Source organism: Triturus cristatus, chromosome 5_2 (assembly GCF_964204655.1).
Source record: "Triturus cristatus chromosome 5_2, aTriCri1.1, whole genome shotgun sequence".
NCBI lineage: Eukaryota > Metazoa > Chordata > Amphibia > Caudata > Salamandridae > Triturus > Triturus cristatus.
The window spans coordinates 6,879,071-6,899,954 of record NC_140588.1 but is presented as its reverse complement, the minus strand read 5'-3'; the positions used below and the strand labels follow the sequence as shown (position 1 = coordinate 6,899,954).

At 44.0% G+C, this 20,884-nt stretch overlaps 1 protein-coding gene across 1 annotated transcript in view; it reads right to left on the bottom strand.

The window, feature by feature from the left end:
* DNAH5 (dynein axonemal heavy chain 5) overlaps window positions 1-20,884 on the bottom strand; it is a 5,853,083-nt gene that overhangs the window by 5,122,135 nt on the left and 710,064 nt on the right. Inside the window, exon 9 of the mRNA XM_085606747.1 lies at window positions 11,060-11,167. Coding sequence (XP_085462873.1) covers window positions 11,060-11,167 — 108 coding nt within the window. The remainder of the gene's footprint in view (window positions 1-11,059; window positions 11,168-20,884) is intronic.

Genomic DNA, 20,884 nt, shown 5'->3' with positions numbered 1-20,884 from the left:
CTGTGTACCCACCCCCTCCCCTGAACTACTATCAAGTCCAAGTTTGTCTATTTGTGTTTTTTTAACCTCAGACTTTCGAACAGCTTTTACGTTGATAAACTCCTAATCATTGAAAGAAAATGGGGACAAAGGAATAAGGTCAGAGGGTTATTGAGTGGCCAGGCTTAAAAATCGTGGGGCAATTGTTTTCTGTTCGTGACTGCAAAGGAAAGAGTTGTGGCCCGAACAGAAAATACGAAACATGATGCTGACACCCAGAAAGCTTTCCCCTCAGGATGTCAGTCATTATTTAGTTTTTTTCAAAATACACTCCCGCTTTGTGAGTTTGCTTTTGTATAAACACAAAAACGTAACGAGCAGCTTCATTATAGGTCCTTCCCAGGTTTATAATTAAGTTTAGTTCCGGCACATTTGTCTATAGTGGGAACGCCAGGATTAAATGTTAAGTATAGTAGTGATGGAGTGCGCCCACTCTAGTGAATATCTCACCTTGTTAGGGGTTCTGTCAAGGTGTTTGTAATAGCCCTAGCTACCTGTATTGTGCCTATTTCAAAGCCCTTCAATTCCAAGACCTTTAAACAGAGGTGGGGCAAACACAATGTACTTTTTGCCTTTGCATAACAAAGGTAGACGTTGTTTATTAAATTATGCATATTTCTGACCAGAGTGATATTTGTAAAAAGAAAAAAACAGTGGCAGTGCTCTCATCAGGCCGCTGCAGCTTGCACCACACATTGCCTCTGTCATGCTGCCAATGGTAGTAACAACACAACTACTAACCATCACACTCCTACAAGTGTGACAATTCGGACTATTCCATGTCCCCAAAGCTATAAGAATGGCTTGGGCGGCAAGCAATAATAATTTTTATTGTACACTAAATTGATATTTGACTGTTGCTGTGGTCATCTCAGACAGCGCCAACTTGTAGCAGACTGCCACAAGCACCAGTGTTGACAATTAAGTGCCGGAGTCGGGCACCGGAAACCACCTGCTCAAGTTAAACACGGTTTCTGAGAGAGCAGCATGGAAAAATATCATTCACAGTAGCATTGTGTGGGGATTCATGTAGTGCGCAGTGCTTTGCAGTATCCACAAGAACATTTATCATAACATACATGTTTTTATAGTGCTTATAATGCGGTTCTGCTTTTTCTAAGTGTTGCAAATAACAAACGTGACTATTACTCAACAGTTTACTGACCTCAGAACGACAGCTGAGTTGACCTTGCAAGGATATTTGGACTAGTGATGTGCAGATCACTGCAGGCCTAGCAAATGGTATGGAAATTAATATATAAATATCCGTGCCATGCTCTATCTCATCAGCTCTCATTACCAGGTAGGATGTGGATTTAAGCTTGTCATCCACCCAGTCACCTATCACTAAAAGGGTGGGCAGAGAAGAAGGCGACCTTGATAATGGCTCACACAGGCTGCCTACTACAGGAAGCCAGGACCAGCTGAAATTATGTTTTATGCATGTGGAACGGACACAAAGTGTGATTCATGTTTTATGCATTCAAGCATAAGAAGATATTTTAAAGTCATTTTTGGGAACTGCAAGAAGTTAAAAAAGACAGCTTTCCCACATGAAGCAGCAAGTGTGTGCTGTTAATTGATATTGAACTTTGGATATTTGTATCATAAATTAAGCACACATTTGACATGGATCATCAACAGACAACTCATGGCACACTTTAAATCAAGTTTTTTTGCTTTGCAATTAGATCAAGCAACAGACTAATCAAATGAAGTTTGTGTAATTGCTTATGTCTGATACTGCCACAAAACTGAAATATTTGAAGATTTTATAATCTTCATACCAAAAAAGGGGAGAGAAGATGGCCTAACGGCTAGGGCAGTCGACCTTGAATCTGAGGAACTGGGTTCCAGTCTCGGTAATGACGCTGAACATCCTGTGATTCGGGGCAAATCACCTAATCTCCATGTGCCTCACAAAAATGAATGTGTCCTCATGTAACGCTACTGGTGCTATGTAAAGTGCTCTGATACCCGATTCGGGTAAAGTTTGCGCTATATAAAACTCCCAATAAATAAAGGAGCATGAAAGAGTATCAGCCCTGTTTCACATTCTTAACGTATTCCTGTGCTCCAGTGGCTTAAAATGGGAAAACTCTTTTGGAATCTGCACAGATGGTGCTCCTTCCATGTGTGGTGTTATTCCAGGCGTAAAAATTAAAGACCCGGATTCCAAGTTGGGCGCTTAATTCCGTCCCATGCGTAAATCCCTGTTGAAGTATGAATCGGAATTATGAGTTTGGTTTTATTTAATGCATCTGTTAATTATCAGCTGCGTTAAATAACCCAACATTTGTTATATTTCGGCCGGTTAAGCCTGACAAAATTTAACAGGGGAAATGTGTACGGTATTTACTGTACCATGCGGATTTTGTTGTGAAAAAAGATCAAAATCTGCATTTTATTCCCCAATACCTTGTTATAGGCGCTTCCTATTGCACACGATAAATAACGAACCCCAGGGTATAATTTTTTACCAGTGGCGTTAAATAGCACCTCTACTTGTAATCAGGCCCAAAGTGTTGAAAGTGGCTCCACCAATTCTATGTCAGGACCGGAGGCGAGGATTATGCTATACTTTCTCCACTTTAATCATAGCAGCCATTCAAAGTTAAACAAACCACTATTCCCATGAACCATAGGGAATAAAAACACAAAACAATAGAGTGTCCATGGATAGATAGTCCTCTTCCAATACTCCAATCATGGGGCTCCTAGGCGTATGTAGTCCTCTGTCCCTCTTCACTCTCCCTCTTTCTTCACTGCTGCAGCCAGATAAGTGTTGACCTTTTTGCCTCTCCTCATAACGTGTTGTATCGTACTCTCTAAAGTTTAAATATGTACATTTTGCCATTCTTTCAGGGACTTGTAAAGGCTTTCGCTGTTTATGCGAGTCGACCGCTACTCGGTTCTCTCGCCCAACCGTGGGAGCCTTCAGTCTCCCTAACGGCCGTTACCTCAGTGGTGCAGGCTCGCGGCGCCTTCCTCGTTCGCCGCGTCGCCACATTCTGGGCATTGCTGAAAGGAGACGCGTGCGATCGCCTGAGCCTTGCCTGCCAGTACGCCGTGTGTGGTCTGTCAAACTGCTATTAGGCAGCGTTTTTTTCTTCAGTTACGCCCCCCATTGAATGCTCGCATGTGAAGCGAGTCTGTAACTGCCATTAGGCAGGGTTTAATTGATGGCTATTCCGCCTTCTTGGGGGTCCATATTTCTTAGGCTTTTGCCACTCTCCGCTGGAGTTTGTATTGGGACGTTTCACCTTTGGCAGGCTGCCCTCTAGATCTACTGCATCAGGGCCAACAGTCCCAGGGTTCTGCCCAGTATAAACGCGAGCTATGCCCGCCTTGCATCCGGCTGACACCCAGCTTTCCCTCAAAGTTGAGGTTGCCCCCTCACAAGTTTACCCACTTACCTGGGTGGCGCTCCATCTTTCCGCCCCAATGGAAGAGTGTCAGGAAGAGCCCTACCAGGATGACCAGTGGGAGGAGGACCCCCTCACTTCCCTCCAGTGGGATGAGGATTTTTATAACGCTGTAGACAATTCTATTTACAAGGCGGTGGAGCAGGCCATGGCTCCCTTGGAGGATCGCCTGTCTCGCCGCATTGAGCACGCTTGCGCAAAACTGGCCAGGGCATCCCAAACCCTTCCTGCTCCTTCGTCCAGCAAAGGCGGAACCCCCGCCGGCTAAGCACCCTAGGGATTCCGGGGTGGATTTGGATGCTTTCGCCCAGCTTAAGCAGGCGTTCTTGGCTAGCAAACCCACGCAGGTGCTCTCAACGCCCCAAGGGACAGCCCTGCAGGGGATGCGGATGACGAGCCTGGCCCATCCCGTCCCTGGCGCCCTGCCTGTCCAGACCTGGCATCTGGCTCTCAGAACCTTTGCATGGACATGCTTGATCCCGATGATGTTCTGCATCCCCGGTCCTCGGACTGGGCTCCCTCTGAGAAAGTAGCCCAGTATGTAGCCAGTAGGATCCGCCGGCCGTTACAGCCCACAGCCAGGAGCTGTCTGAGGGCGGAGTGCCCCGACCTACATTGGAGTGGAAGGTGGTGGCTTCTCCGGGGATTGACCTGCGCATGGCCACGTTTCTTCAAAGGTTTGTTAAGGACCCCAAGAGGGGTATTGATAGGTCCTGGCAGGCTTTCCAGGACAAGCTCCTCAATGCCCTAGGCCCCATTACCAAGATACTGGAAATGGCCGAGGAGGCTAAACAGTCTGGGTCCCAGATCACCTGTCCGCCTGGGCCCAATGCGTGGTGGTCTTCCTTGGGAATGCCAACTGCGCGCTTTCCATGCAAAGACACAGGAGCTTGCTCATTAAGGTTGACCCAAAGCTCGGGGATTTAGCTGATTCGGAGGCTGGCTCCGTGGCCCAAGGGGGTCTCTTTGGAGAGCCCTTTATCAGGGAGTTGGGCAAGTTCGTGAATACATTCACGTCCCTAGACAAAGCACAGTCCTCCATTCGCAAGGTCTTTCGCCCTCGGGTTTTCCGGGGGGCCGGACGAGGTAGGGGCCGCTCGTCCGGCCATCCAAATCAGGGCAGGGGGCAAGGCTCTGGAGGCGAACAGTATCAATATCAAGCCAGATTCTGCAACTTTTACCCGCCCAGAGTACGTTGAGGGAAAGGCAGAGGTGGCCGAGGCGGTGGACCCTCCAACTCTTCCGGTGAGTGTTCTCCCTTCTTCCCTTCTAAAAGTGGGGGGCCGTCTGGCGCATTTTTTCTAGGCCTGGACTTCTGTCAAGGGGACGCCTGGGTCTTGCAGGCTGTCCAGGGATTTCACATAGAGTTTCACGGGGATCCCTCACAACCGGTTCCCCCACGCCCTCTCTCCTTCTCGGCCTCAGATGCCGCACTGGTCGACCAAGAGGTCTCCTCTCTTCTCGACAAAGGGGCAATCGTGGAGTCCATTCCGCACCCCAGAGGTTTTCTCAGCAACCTCTTTTTAGTGGACAAGACGGATGGTAATCAGCGTCCGGTCATCAACCTGTAAGAGTTCAATAGGTGGCTTGTGTACCGCCACTTCAAGATGGAGGGAATCCATCTGCTGCGCGACCTGCTCAGACCCAACGATTGGATGGCGCACCTTGACTTGAAGGACGCCTATCTTATGATTCTCAATTTTCCCCCGCACAGTCGGTTCCTTCAATTCCCCTGGCGGGACAGGGTGTACGAGTTCATCACTCTGCCCTTCGGCCTGTCCTCCGCACCCTGGTGTTTCACCAAGGTCCTGCGGCCAGTGATCGAACGTCTGCAGGCGTCCGGTATGCGCCTGATTGTATACCTGGACGACATCCTGTTGATGGCTCAGTGTCCCCGAGCCTTATCGCTGCAGTTGCAGACGGCGGTCAACCTCCTTCAGAGCTTGGGCTTCGTGGTCAACGAAGCAAAATCTACGCTAGTGCCCGCTCAGAGCGTGGTGTTTTTGGGGTTTGTAATCGACTCCGTGGAGTCCACCCTCAGCCCCCCATCTTGGAAGATGACGAAGATTCGCCACGAGATCCGGCGAGCCCTCGCTCAATCCTGCCTGTCTCTCCGTCAACTTGCCCGGATCGTGGGGCTTCTCTCGGCCTCCATCCAGGCGATTTTTCCGGGCCCCCTGCACTACAGGGCCCTCCAGTGCCTCAAAGCTCGCCAGCTTCGCAGGGGTTTTTCCTACTCGCAGAAGGTAACCCTCTCCGCCGACGCCAGGGAGGAACTCCAGTGGTGGCTGGCCAATATGGAAGCCTGGAACGGGCGGGAAATACCCGATATCGTTATCGAGTCCGACGCCAGCAGAACCAGCTGGGGCACGCGGTGAGGAGAATTCACTACTGGAGGTGTGTGGTCTCCACAGGAGCAACAACTTCATATCAATTGTTTGGAGCTCTTGGAGGGCTCTTTTGCGATCAAATGCTGGACCAAGGAGTTGGTCCGATCCTGTGTTCTCCTGAAGATGGACAACATATCGGCCGTTCGGTACATCAACCCTCTTGGAGGCACATGGTCGCGAGCTCTAGCGGACTTGGCGGAAAATTTCTGGCAGTATTACCTGGATCAAAGCAAAACCAAAGGAAATGATGGACGGAGTGTTGAACATTGCAAGCACTCACCCCCAGTCAACTCATCTGGGTTTAATCCATCACCGTTCTTTAGCCCACTCTGCCACCCCAGTTCGGACATGGCCATATGCAAATCAGTCTGACCCTGTGCCTCATGGGAACAGTCCAGCCCGAACTGCCAAGCCATGTCTTCCCTGGACCGGAAACAAGCTTCCTAGGACCGGTTTCTGGCATTTCAGCCGTCTTCAGCCAGGCTTGCTTGAATCCAGTGGCAAAGTGAGCAAGGGACTCACGTCTGAGCATACCCTGCCAACTTATGGCGAACAAAGCAAAACCAAAGGAAATGATGGACGGAGTGTTGAACATTGCAAGCACTCACCCCCAGTCAACTGATCTGGGTTTAATCCATCACCGTTCTTTAGCCCACTCTGCCACCCCAGTTCAGACATGGCCATATGCAAATCAGTATGACCCTGTGCCTCATGGGAATTGTCCAGCCCGAACTGCCAAGCCATGTCTTCCCTGGACCGGAAACAAGCTTCCTAGGACCGGTTTCTGGCATTTCAGCCGTCTTCAGCCAGGCTTGCTTGAATCCAGTGCAAAGTGAGCAAGGATCACCATGTCTCGGTAACGGTGGAGTATCTTCCGGGCCTCGACAATCAAGTTGCGGATTTCCACTCACGCCATTTCCACGACGTGAGCCTGTGGAAGCTTCATCCGGGAGTTTTTGCAGACCTCCAGAGCATCTGGGGCCCGTTCTCAGCAGACCTCTTCACGTCCCATCTGGACTTTCAGCTTCCCCGGTTCTTCAGCTGGAGACCGGATCCGTTGGCAGCAGCCACGGATGCATTCCTGCAGGATTGGAGGGAAGAGGCGGGGTATGCCTTTCCCCCGTTCGCCATGTTGACGAGAGTCTCGGTCCAGGTTCGTCGCCAAGGAGCGAACATAGTGCTGAAATCGCCCATTTGGAGGTCTCAAGTCTGGTTTCCGGCTCTTCTGGAACTTTCTTGGGATTTTCCAATCCCACTCCCCCGACTTCTGACTATTCTGCTCAGTCCCGACGAAGTTCCCCATCCGCTCATCGGCCAGGGTTCCCTGGCTTTGAAGGCGTGGCGGATTACGGGGGACAATGGGTGGTCCCGGGCCTTTCGGGAGCGGTTGAGAAATTCATGTCCAAGGCCTGGGCCAATAGTATAATCAAGCAGTATCGCTCCACGTGGAAACAATGGGTTTCCTGGTGTCTGCGACGGAGTTTCAATCCCGTGGCAGCAGATGTGACGGCCATACTGAATTTATCGGCGGCCTTGGCGGAGGAAGGTTTGGCTTACAGAACCATTAACACCTTTCGGTCTCCCATATCTGCCGGCCACACCATGGTGGATGGCTTTCCGGTGGGCAAACACCCCTTGGTTTGTTGGCTTCTTCGAGGCAACCGCCTTTCTTTGCCTCCTGAGCCTGGCTACTCTCTTTTGTGGGACGTAACCCAGATTCTCAAATTGTTCTTGTCATGGCAACCAAACAGATTCTTGTCCAGGAAGGAGCTATCCACCAAACTGGCCATGCTCCTCTGCCTCATATCTTGCAGGCGCGTTTCAGATGTGCTAGCTCTGGACGTCTCGGGCAGGATCTATTCTCCCTCCGGGGTAACCTTCACGATCCGGTGATGGACGAAATGCGGGACAGCATCCATTTCGTACCCTGCTTTCCCAGACTCCCCTAAGCTGTGTGTCGTCACTTGCCTTAAGGCTTATGAGGAGATGTCTGAGGAGTTGCATCCTCCAGGTGAACAGCAGTTGCTTATCGCACTCAAGAAACCTCATAAGGCAGTCTCCTCCCCCACGATCTACTGTTGGGTCCGTTGGGTGATGCAGGAGGTCGGAATTGATCTGCGGCTTTTTGGTGCCCATTCGGCCAGAGGGGCCATGGCCTCTAAAGCGTTTGCCCTGGGAGCTCGTCTGGAAGACATTCTGAATGCAGCAGACTGGTCTTCAGACTCCACCTTTAAACAGTTTTATTTTAAGCCAGTGCTACATATGGCACACTTGGTGGTGAGCAAGCTTTAAACAAACCTAATCCTCGCCTCTGGTTCTGACATAGAATGAAACATTTTCTAGCTAACGTAATGGAAAGTTTCAATTCTAGTAAGGACTCGGAGCCGAGGATTATCCCACCCAGGGTACCTGTTACAGGTCTATATCCCGCCCTCGTACTGGGGTAAGTAACTGGTTTGTGTTCCTTAGTGGTTCTTTAATGTGATTTTTGGCTCATATGATGTGATCTTCCCTCCCTGGCATGCTTAAACCTTAGCCATCGCTGTTGCTTACATTGTGCTTTGCTTCTGCAGGCGATACCGGCAAACAGGACTCGTGAGGATTTTGGGATGGCTGGCTTAGAGCGCGATCCAAGCCGATAAAGGAAATGCAAGTCAGCAAAACACAACACCAGTACAATGGAAGTGTAATACAAATATAGCGGAATGCCAAGTCCCTGAAAAAACGGCAATATTTACATATTTAAACACTTTAGAGAGTATGATACAACACGTTATGAGGAGAGGCAAAAAGGTCATCACTTATCTGGCTGCAGCAGTGAAGAAAGAGGGAGAGTGAAGAGGGACAGAGGACTACATACTCCTTGGAGCCCTGTGATTGGTGCATTGGAAGAGGACTATCTATCCATGGACACTCTATTGTTTTGTGTTGTTATTCCCTATGGTTCATGGGAATAGTGGTTTGTTTAACTTTGAATGGCTGCTATGATTAAAGTGGAGAAAGTATAGCATAATCCTCGCCTCCGAGTGCTTAATAGAATTGAAACTTTCCTTTACGTTAGCTAGGAAATTTTTCATTCTATAGCCCCACTGTAAAATAGAACGGGAAGCCCTTGCTGTCCAAAACATGGATAGAGAACTGCTTTCAGCAGAAATGTTGTTTTATTTCATAAAAGGTTAGCCCACTAGAGCTCGTCCGTTTACAATTTTATGTGCAGAAATGGGAGCTGAGCATGGTGCTTTGAATTTTCACACAGACGTCTAGTGATTAAATTGGGGCAAGGTGCTGAATCACTTTTTGAAATTTTGAAATGAAGTATGACAATTCCTTTTGGATGTGGACCACTACAAAGCAGAGCAGCTGTGTAAGCATCGATGGCTTGTGCTTCTTCTAGCAAACCATTTGGACATCTTTGATCAATTAAATTTAATTAATCGGTTTTTGCAAGGAGCTGAAAGTAATCCTTTACCATGAACAAAAAAAATACCAGCCTTGAAGAAGCAGCAGGAGTCGCGGAGAAGACTATTTCACAATGTCCTTCTTGAGGCATTCCCATGTTTAGCAGATGCTCTTGAGGAAACAGAATATGACCTTCAACCTGTTGCTGGATCATATACAAACTGCCTGAAGAGTCTGAGGGTCAGGCAAACAAACTCCTTTCCCGAGGACCATGACCATGTCAATGACTAGATATTTGAACCTTTTCTGGGGGATGCAGGTACTCATCTCCCAATTCGCCTTCAGAACAACATAACTGAGCTCCAGAGTGACTGCAAATCTTTATTGGGGAAGTTTTGGCTGAAAAAGTCTGTAGCACATTCAAATTCGTCAAAACGTTCTGTCAATATTTTTCTGTCTTTTAGCTCATCATATTATTGTGAAATTGGGTTCTCAGCACTAGTAGCATTAAAGATGAAGTACCGTTCAAAACTGGAAATGGAGCATAACCTGAGGATGGCAGTAGCGAGAATCCATCCACAGGTTGGTTGTTTCTCTGGATAAAAACAGGCACACCTATTACATTAGTTAATAACAATTGTGTTATGTCAAACTATATTTTTGTGAAAAATAAATTGCACAATTTTGGGCAAACCTTTTTTTGGAAACTTTGTAATTTTTAAATGCTTGCTAAGCCTCCGACATCTAATGACTTCCACTCAAAAACGTTCACATCCACACAAAAACATTTGGGTTGCTAAACAATGTTTGATATGATTTCCTCAACTTAAAAAAGATTTGCCAAATATACGGTTGGAATTGGGGATGGGATGGTTATCAATGCAGAGTAACAACGTCCAGAATTTTTTTGTCAGGAGATGGCCTTACTACTAAAACATTTTGACAGGGGGGGCTCAGGATCAAAATGTTTGAATACCTCTGGCCTAAGCTAATGCCAAAAACGGCTGCCAGTACCTCATGACACGTGCACACATGCATTACAACACATGCCTACACAAGCAGATACATGGGCAGTTCCCTTGGAATGAGTTTTCTATTAAAGAAAAACCACAACAAGTTTCATTCATCATTACACATGCAAGCATATGTGTCGCACACATGCAGGTGCATGCACTGTTATGTACCAATGGCCTTTTGCATATTTAATTTTCTGTTCCATCATGTTAGATGGTAATTTAATTGTTAAAAATGCTGTTTAGTAGCAGCTGTATGCAACTGCAAGCCTACGAGCGGAACTGGGGAGCAGTGGATGAGTGGGGAGGGAAAGGATATAAACTAAAGAGCACAAAGGATGAGCAAGGAAGGGTATAAAACAGAACGATGGGGTGGGCTAATGAAAAGAGGCAGGGAGTAACAGCAGGCGTTGTGGAATAGAGAAACAGAGTAGGGTGGGCAGGGAGATGTTATGAGACTCGAGAAAACACATGTACACCTGTAGAGTGCTGAAAGGCAAAGAAAAAGAGTCTCCGGAAGTCAAGTCAGCAATGGAAGGATACACCTAATCCAGTCAACACACTATGAGACCAAAATACTCCTGGATTGGCCAAATGCAGAATAGGGAGGAAAGCCATTGAATCAAGAGCAGAGACCCAGAATAGCTAACAAATCATGAGCAAGGGGCTGATACAAAGCCCACACTAAGTATATGTAATGTATTGGATACAATAGGGTCTGCAACAGACAGCTAAAGCTGTAGTAGCTAAGATACTAAAACTTATCATACAAGAGGCAAAATAGTGCACCCACCTTCACAAACAATGATGTTATCTTTTCCGAGGTATTATAATAATGAGAAATGTTGTGAATCATTCCAATTGCACTCATGAGTCGTGGTATAGCATCTATCATGGATTCCTGAGAGTAAAAAAAACAATTTTCAATCAGATCACAGTCACAAGAGAAATACATGTCCCTGTTAAATTTAAAATCATGCCACTGAACAAGTTGCATTGTTAATCCATTTTATGTTAGCTACACAGTTTTGCTTTACATAATAATCTTGGATGAAACCTTTAGCACGTCACTTCAGCGCATACAGGATAGCTTGTAGATTGGTGGTTGCTGGATACAGCCATATGATATCCCTCTACGCATATAACATACTGCTCTGCACTAAAGACCCACTTGTTGAAACAAGGCATGACCAGGCTCCTTCAATATGGGAAAAGGCAAAATGTAGATATCTGGGAATCCAAGCCTATCATACAAATGGTGACATACTGAGGGGAAATGTGTACAGGGGCATGAGAAAGAGTGTTATTCTGGCAAAGGCTGCCATTGACAATAATTCACAGAATTGTGCTATTCAGAATGTCAATGCTACCCCCTTCTCCTATATTATTTTGTGAACCTACTTATTATCATGCCATAATCACTGTTAGAATTAATGTATGACGTTACAATGCAAAAATTTACAATGCATGCCTTTACAATGCAGTTTTTACATCGCAACATCCTTTACAACGCATTCTTTTACATCGCATGACATTATATCGCATTTTCAGAAACTACCTTTACAACGCATTCCAATACATCGCATTATACCTTTACAACGAATACCATTACAATGCATACCATTTCATCGCATTTAAGGTAAGTGTTGGATAGTATAGGAGTAATAATTACTATTCTAACTCCAGTGAGTGCAACAGTAGAGTAAATGTTGGATAGTGTAGGGGTAAAAATTACTATTCTAACTCCAGTGAGTGCAACAGTAGGGTAAGTGTTGGATAGTGTAGGGGTAAAAATTACTATTCCAACTCCAGTGAGTGCAACAGTAGGGTAAGTGTTGGATAGTGTAAGGGTACTATGTGTTGTAATGGTATGCGTTGTAATGACTTGCGATGTAATGCCTGCGTTGTAGTGACATGCGTTGTAATGACATGCATTGTAGTGACATGCGATGTAATGGCTGCGTTGTAATGACATGCAATGTAAAGGATGTTGCGATGTAATGACTGCTATGTAACGGGACGCGCCGACTACTCCTTGCCTGCATCTGTACCTTCCAAGGACTCCCAAGTCCAGGCCGCACCACTCCCAGGAGGGAGGAGACATCCGCTGCCATCGCGCTAAAAGCGCCGCTTACCTGTGCGGCGCGGGCCCAGCCCGGGCAAAGGGCGGGCCCGTCCTTGCCCGTCAGGGGCCGTCAGAGGCCGGGCTGGGCCAATTCTCTTGGATATAAACGAGAGATCTGGAGTCGTTTCCTTACGGACAAATGGTAGGAACTTAATAAGTATATATAAGGCGGCGCGATTGATCAGTATTTCTGTTCTGAGTCTAATCGTACTGTATTCCATACAAGGTAAATTTCGCTCCCGTCATTACGAGCCGTGAGAAACGGGGTTTGGAACATCTTAGAATAACATTGTTCACATCACAGGGTTGCCTGACGCGCAGTGAAGCGGTGCAGGATAACATAGGACATAACTGTACTCAGGGAACAGGTAGTAAATACATTAAACTGGGCAAAAGGAAAGCACAAACAAATGATCTATTGACAGGAAAGAACGGTAAAAAGCCCAAAAAACTAACACTGTTGACCTATTTGACCGGGGCGATGGGAGCAATCGAGAAGCAGATTACATCCGTAGAGCAGACATTAGCTGCAGGTACATCAGAATGAAATAGAGAACACTGAAAATGCTATTTCCGAACAGGCAATTTCACCAAGCGATGATTTAACTGCCATTTTAAAAGCAAATGGGTGTATTCAAGGGGCAATAGATTAAACTATAATCAGTGATCCTGAGATAATTACCTCACCCCCACAAAAAAGGGAAAAAAGGGCAGCTGAGAAACCCTTGGAAAAAAGAGACAAGGTTGAAATAATACGGAAATTGACAACAGTAAGAGAAGATATAGTAGGAAGAGTAAAATCTGGCAAGCAAAATGGACCAGAGAATAAAACAGCGGGATCAAAACTAGCCGTGGTAAGGAATACTCCTGAGCATGAAGACAAGACTAAGACAAATAAGAGGGATGATGGTGCGGGTAATATGGCTATAGCTATAAAAAACTTAGAGTCCTATCTAAGAGGTGCGTTCACGAAAATTTAAGACAGATTAAGTTAGGTAGAGGTTCGGCTAGAAAGATTTTTAGTCAGGAAAGAAGAGGAAGAAGTTAGTCCACAAGTAAGAAAACAACACAATGAAGTGAGTAGTTATAGGGACCCAGAAAGAAACCACCAGAGAGAAGAACAGATTAGGGACACGCGAAGCAATGTAAGTACATGTCACATTGAATCGCTTGCTGCACCAACATCTGTCCCATCTAAAAACTTAAATCTAATACCTCTAGCTCAAGATCAACTAAAAACAACGCAACACGAAAATTTCTACCCGCAAAAATCAAGCCATTTGGATCTACCCCCAGCCTGCACTCCCTATATAGTTGTCCTCGCAAACGTCCCGCAGCGAGGGCTGCAAGATACTGAGACATGTGAAATACTTAGAAATAAGTCATTGCACTGGCTAAGTACAAAAGTAGGATTTACGACCAGAATGTTTGAAGAATTCAAAATGGCACGTAGGGTGGGATGGGTAGGTAAAGATAAGAAGTGTTTCGCTGGTGATTGTGTGGTACTAACATTTCGTACACCACAGTTAGTGGAAATGATCTTGAGGGAAGGGGGAAACAATAGGTCAGTGGAAGGGATTAATATACTACCTCTAGGTTATTTCTATCGCCCACCTCCTGATTTAGAGAAACCACGACAATTTGAGAGTAGTATTTGGCCCTCGTATAACGTACCAGTAAGAAATCGTTTCAGAATATTATCCCCTTTAGAAGAAATAGACTGACTACGTCATCCGGTAACATCTGTCTCAACTAACTTAATGAACGATAGGAGTAAGAATTTGGTATCTACTCATAAGGACACAGAGGAACTTATAGAAGGCCACGATGAAAGTATACAAACGAAGGGGCAAAATAAATCAGATCAATATGTTAATCACAGAATACTATCTAATAGCAGCGAGAGATCAAATTACGAACCAAAAAAGGTTAGAATACTGGGAAACGATGGCCCCATCCAAGGAACACTAACAGCTAACGAGGGGAGGATAAAGATCACGTTTTGGAACAGAGCAGGCCTATCATCTAAACTCTCCAATGATAAATTTTTAGACTTTATTAGGAAAACAGATATTCTTTGTCTTCAGGAGACTTGGGCTTCTAGAGAAATGCACATTGATGGGTTTAAAACCTACCATACGACTGCAACCCGTCACTTTTTGGAAGGCCAAAAGGTGGCCTAAGTATATACATCTCAAATATGTTGCCAATAAAAAGAACTTCCTTTATAGCGTCTGAACCAAATTATCAAATTGTGACACTGAATATGGACAGTAGTACATTTATAATCATTGTAAATTTTTATAACAATATTGCAAAGGAAAAAGTGGAAGATACGGTGAAACAACTAAGACATGCTTTGCAAAAAGTCCAGAATTCAAATTTGGGGACTGCCCAGATTGTATGGGGTGGGGATTTCAATACCAACATATGCCCACATAACAATGATTCAACATGTGGTCTGGTGGATGAGGAAAATTGCAATTTATTTCACTTTCCACATAACGTCCTTGGCAACGCTCTAAACGAGAGTATATTTGTGCTAGATTTGGGTTTTGCTAACTCATTAACTTCACCCCCCATCCCATTCTCACAGACTTTTAATGGGAGAGGCTTGAGCTCCATTATAGATTTTATTCTGTTTTCGAATCATTTCTCACATAATGTAATTAGATTTAAAGTTCACAAAATAGCCATCAGTGATCACTTCCCACTAACAGTGACGATATTGTGTAAAAAGTTAAAACAACATCCTAACAAAGAACCGGACCAAATATATATTAATTTGGAGATCGATAAAGTAAATGGTTACTCATTGAAGTGGGAAAAGGTTGATCCAGACAAAATAACAAGATTAGTGGTAGGGAAGGCAATGGATTTAATAATGAATTGCTTAAACGAAAATACCCCGCAGGAGACGTTTCTTAAAAGCTTTTTGCATATAACAGAAATAATAAAAAACAGTCTGAACGTGGAGATAAAAAGGGGGACTGCCAACAAAAAGGGGTGGTTTAATACTGCTTGTACGAAGGCTCATTCTGTACTCAAAAAAGCAATAATAATAAATACAAAGATAAGATAGAAATAAAACGGTGCAGGAAGGCGTACAACCAGGCGATTAAACTGCGGAAAAAGGAAATAAAAGAATCCATCTGGGAAGATATGCATAGGGCTAGCGCTGTAAAGGATAGCAGGGCTTTCTGCCGTGTGGTTAGATCTCCTTTTTTTAGTTCCGAAGGAAATCCCTCAATTGAAATAGCAATCGATGAAAATCAGTGGGTGGACCATTTTTCAAAAATTTTCGGGAAGGCAGAGGTGCCCCTAGATAGTCAAGATGTTATACCCTCATTAGTCAATAAAGTAGTAACCTATCCAATAGATATACTCTTTACCTTAAAAGAAGTTCAAGCAGCATTAAATACGAGCAAAGGAAGCAAGGCTCCCGGACCCGATGGGGTCCCTGTGGACATATATAAGCATAACCCAGATCTCTGGGCTTCACTGTTAACCTGCGTCCTAAATGCTGCCACTACGAGGGGACTAATCGAAACTTGGTCTAATTCTATTATGGTCCCCATTTATAAAAAAGGAGATAGTCAGGATCCAGCCTGCTTAATCGCCTACAACAATGGGCTGAGGAGAAGAATATACTTTCGGATCTCCAGTTCGGATTCAGGGAAGGGTTGAGCACAATCGATCAAGGGCTTAACCTGTCTATTCTTATGGGTAAATATACGAAGGCAAAGAGGGGGAAACTACATCTGGCGTTTGTCGATCTTTCCGTCGCCTTCGATTATGTTTCCCATGAGAAATTGTGGAGTATTCTAGTGACAATGGGGGTAGAGGCCCCCCTAACTGACTTTCTGAAAGCCCTATATACTAATGCAAAAGCCTGCGTACGTTATGGGTTTAATGGGGAATGCACCACAACATTTCAGGTGAAGAGAGGTGTAGGACAGGGGTGCGTCCTGGCACCCTTCCTCTTCACATTATACACAAATGGCCTAGAAAAGGTAATGTTAGAGGAGTCCAAAGTCAAAAAAACAAGCCCCATGGAGAACTGATCAAATCAACCTACAAATATTCACATACACTCTAAACAGTAACAAAATCATCCAGCCAAACTCAGAGGTGCAAAAATAAATGAGCTTAATAATCAAATCCAAAAATGTATTTCAATATATAATTTATTAAAATGGTATATATACACAAGCAATTGGTCATAATAACATGGAATCCAATATTTTATAGCAAAATTACATGCATCAATATTTCATAATATTACAAACAACAATCACAAGTAAAAACCGGATAAAAACAGCTAAAACACACAGCAGCGAGTGAGAAAAACAGCAGGAAAAATATAATTTCCAATCAAGAAAACATCACAGTAATCAGACACAGGATAAATCAATAAGTAAAAATGCACACTGTCGGATCAGAACATATTCTGGAAAAATTTTTTTAGCCATACAATGTTGCACTTGTCACTCATCTGTGATGAGATCAAACAATCCGAGCATCGATGCGTTTCGGTGGGTCCAACAGTTTTTATGACCCCTACCTTCGTCAGGAAAGAAAAAATCTTCCACACTCGTTTTGAAATTGTTTTTAAGTCTAGAGAAAAAAGTAACCATTTTTGAATTGATTAGATAGCTCTCAATCAGCATTCTCTGTGAGTATAGCCTTCATCCTACCAGACTCTCATTCCAAACATAGGTCTAAACCCATATCACCCTAATGTAAATATTGTCACTAGTAACACCCATACTACATTCATTCCTCAAAAATGACCATATATTAGCCATATATATATTAAAGAGGAGTGCCAGGACCTACCCCAATTGGAAAGACGACCAATACCCGTTTTATTATCTGCGGACGACGCCGTCATTATGGCTAGGACTCCATTGGCGTTGCAACGAGCACTAGAATCTTATAATGTTTTTATGAAGAAACTAGGTTTACAAATAAACGTCTCAAAAACATATATAATAAATTGTGGCAGGGGTAGCAAGAAGCAGAAGGATATTTTTTTTAAACTGGAGGAAGCTGGCGACTACTTCTACTTATCCCTATTTAGGGATATTAATTGATGACAAGGGCTCTTGGGGTCAAGCTATAAATATTAGGAAGCTTCTGTTTGCAAAAACCACCACAGCCCTTGTAAATTTCTCACAAAAATTGGGTCAGAGGCCCCCAAATGAACTAATTAAGATCTACAACGGTAAATGTAAATCTGTAGCAACATATGGGGCAGGGCCACCGAAACGTATCTGAAATACAGAAAGTGGAAAATGCGTTTAGATATTTATTGGCAGTGCCTAGAACTACATCTACTTTTATATGTCACACCGAACTAGGCTTGCCATACATTACAGATATTATAAAGGTGCAACAGGTTGTCCTATGGCACCGGATTTGGAAATCAGAGTATAATAAATTTAATCAGCTGGCATTGCAAGATAGTCTAAAGCTAGAACATACCCTTGAGATAGGATGGATGAGATATATAAGGGTTTTTATGATCGATCTTGGAAAACCGAAATATTATTATAATCCCAAGACAATTTGTGCCATCCCTGGAAAAGAATTTAAAAAACAGTGCATGCAGCATATGGAGAGCATTAGATTTGTGAATGAGGCATCAAAACCAACAGTCCAACCAAATCTATTCATAACTGTCCTTTTTAACATCCAACCATACTTTCAATACACCTTAAAAGAGTATGACAGATTTGTTCTTACCCGCTTCAGACTAAATGTTTTCCATAGGTTGGTAAGTTTTCCAATGGTCAATGACTGGTCTAAAAATGTAATTAACTGCCCGTGTGACAATATGTCTACTCAATCGACGATACATGTGTTGTTTTGCAAATTTTACCAGGATTTAAGAAAAAAGTGGATAAAACCCATTTTAAAAATATGGGGCTTGCCACAATGCCGCCCAGCTTTTATTGCCCTCCAATTCTTAGATAATGAGTGTAACAAGTAACGTCGCCTCATTTTTGAAGAAAACAATTCAGTCTAGGAAACAATTTGATTTAGACACCCCTGAATGTAATAGCAGGATGGTATTGTAACGTCTTTTTTCTGAAGAATTGCTAAGAATCTAGAATGTAAATATGAGGGTTCAATCTTTCATTATCTTCCTTTATCTTTTGCACGAATAATTGTAAACTAATGGGAAAAAATTTTTAACGTTTTTTTTCACATTCTTGGCTTATTCACCTCTAAAAAAATAATGAAATGTGAGAGATATTTTATAAGTGTATGAATATTTTAACAGAAATTCTGAATACGTATTAAAAATTGGATTTGAATAAGTTGGCAACTTTTATAAATGTACATGTATGCTTTTATGATTTTTTATGTGACAAAAAATTGAATAAAGTACTTTGATTGATTGGCTGCTATGTAACGGTCGGTAGTGCGATATATTGACTGCGTTGTAAAGGTTGTTTCCCGTTTAGAATACTGGACCCATACTAACTTACCTGATTTGGAAAGATGGGCGATGTAAAGTTGCATTCAATATGTCGAAACGTCTGCTTTCAATTGAGAACTGGGTACAGCACATTACTAACTTATTATCTGGCAACCCAAATACAATATTTTGCTGATTTGACCCCCATCTCCTAAACGATGGTGACCCACCTCCTTACATCAGCATCATATTCAGATATGCTTTGGGGCCTGTTCTTTACCAATTATGCTAAACAACGGCCCATGTCAAAATTGATTGCTTGGGTCAAATAATGATATTAAATTAAGCAAGACATACAGGGCCTATGCCATGGAGATACTCTTCCTGATAAATTGGAAAACTTTAATGTCCACGATGGACATATCTGTGTAGGAGAATTACACTCTGGAAATGAGTGCTGATCTATTCTGTTCAGGCACCCTCTGAACATTCCAGAAATGTAAGATAAGTGGGCTAACCCTCCCAATATGTAACACAGAGTAGACGGACACGTGGTAAAAAATAATAATGGAACGTGGACAATATTGAACCACCGACGAACATAGAATTACAGAGCCTACTAACATAGGGCTCTGGGCGAAAAATAATATTGCATATGTGCAGACAACTAATCAATACCATAGTTTAACCACTGACAGGATTACGAGCAAAATGGAAAGCTGATGTGGAAAGGGCTTCAGAGAACCAAGATTGTGATAAAGCAATAGAATAAGGGACCCGCATCTCATGAAATAACTTATTCAAACTGGCTCAAATAAATTACTTCCATTGCACCTACTTCACACTTGCTAATCTTACCAGAAATGTTGTGACCCCTTCCGGGAACTGCCCCAGGTGTTTTAGGTCGAGCCTACTAGACAGCGTATGTGCTTTTGAAGCACTATTTTTTTCTTTTGTATTAAGCACTTCATGTGAATCTCTCTCATGTAAGTCTCTCTTCCTGCACTCCATGTTGCTCTGTGTCACCCCTCTACTTTTTCCAGCCCCTTTCCTCTTGCGCTCATCAGTGTACTTCCCCCCCATCCAAACTACCTGTATTGCTTTTTTGACCAGGCAAAGCATTCAAATGGCTTAATTTCAACCACTGTTATCAAACTGACTTTGGAAGGCAACACAAAACCGTTCATTGCATTACAAACAGGCAGGCCAGACTGGCAGTACCGGGCACCATGCATTTACCTGTGAGGCTGGAAGGGTGGGTGCGGTTTTGCTATTAGGGGCCGGTTTTACAATGCAGGGCACCATTCACTTTAAACCAGACCCACTTTCCAGCCTCGCAGGGGTACTTGGCATCAGTGCCGTCTGGCTTTTGGGCGGCTGTGGCGCCATATGCACTCTAAGTATGAGTCAGGCTAAACTACGGCACCATTGTACAGCTTTCATGTCCACTATGTCAGTCAGGCAGCAGCGACCAAGACAAGCCAGCAAGCCAAGAGTAATCCGAGCTCAGCAATTCCACACTGACACTCTGAGCAACTAAGGTATCTGCAGACACTGATTGCTGCCCTCTCGAGTCGGGTTTGAAAGCAGTGAGAGGCTGAGAGACCAGTGACCACTAGTTGCGTCAAGCCAACCAGGAGAAGTACTGAGCTGTGCCTCAAGTGCATCTCTATAATAAAGGCCAGGCCAGCGCAGCGGGACTCTGAGGAGGTGGTGGGATTATTAGAAAGGGAGTCTACCTAACAGGACTCTTGATGTGTTAGTGTGTGTAAAAGTGTTCTCATGTATGCTAATGACATCATTTAAACAGCGCCTTGAAATACATAAGCTCAGGATGTGCGCTGTACATGTACAACATTGAATAATTTTGTTCTACAGCGCATATCCAGAGTTTACATAATTCAAGATACTCTCAAATGTCGCAGTCAAATACGTAATCTCAAGATGTGTGTTGTACAAAAAAATCATTTCTTAGAACCACAAGCACACGTTACACAGAATGATCCAAGTTTTGACGGAGGGACAGGAGCGGGGATTTAGTTTCAATTAAAATCTCGGTTTACGAT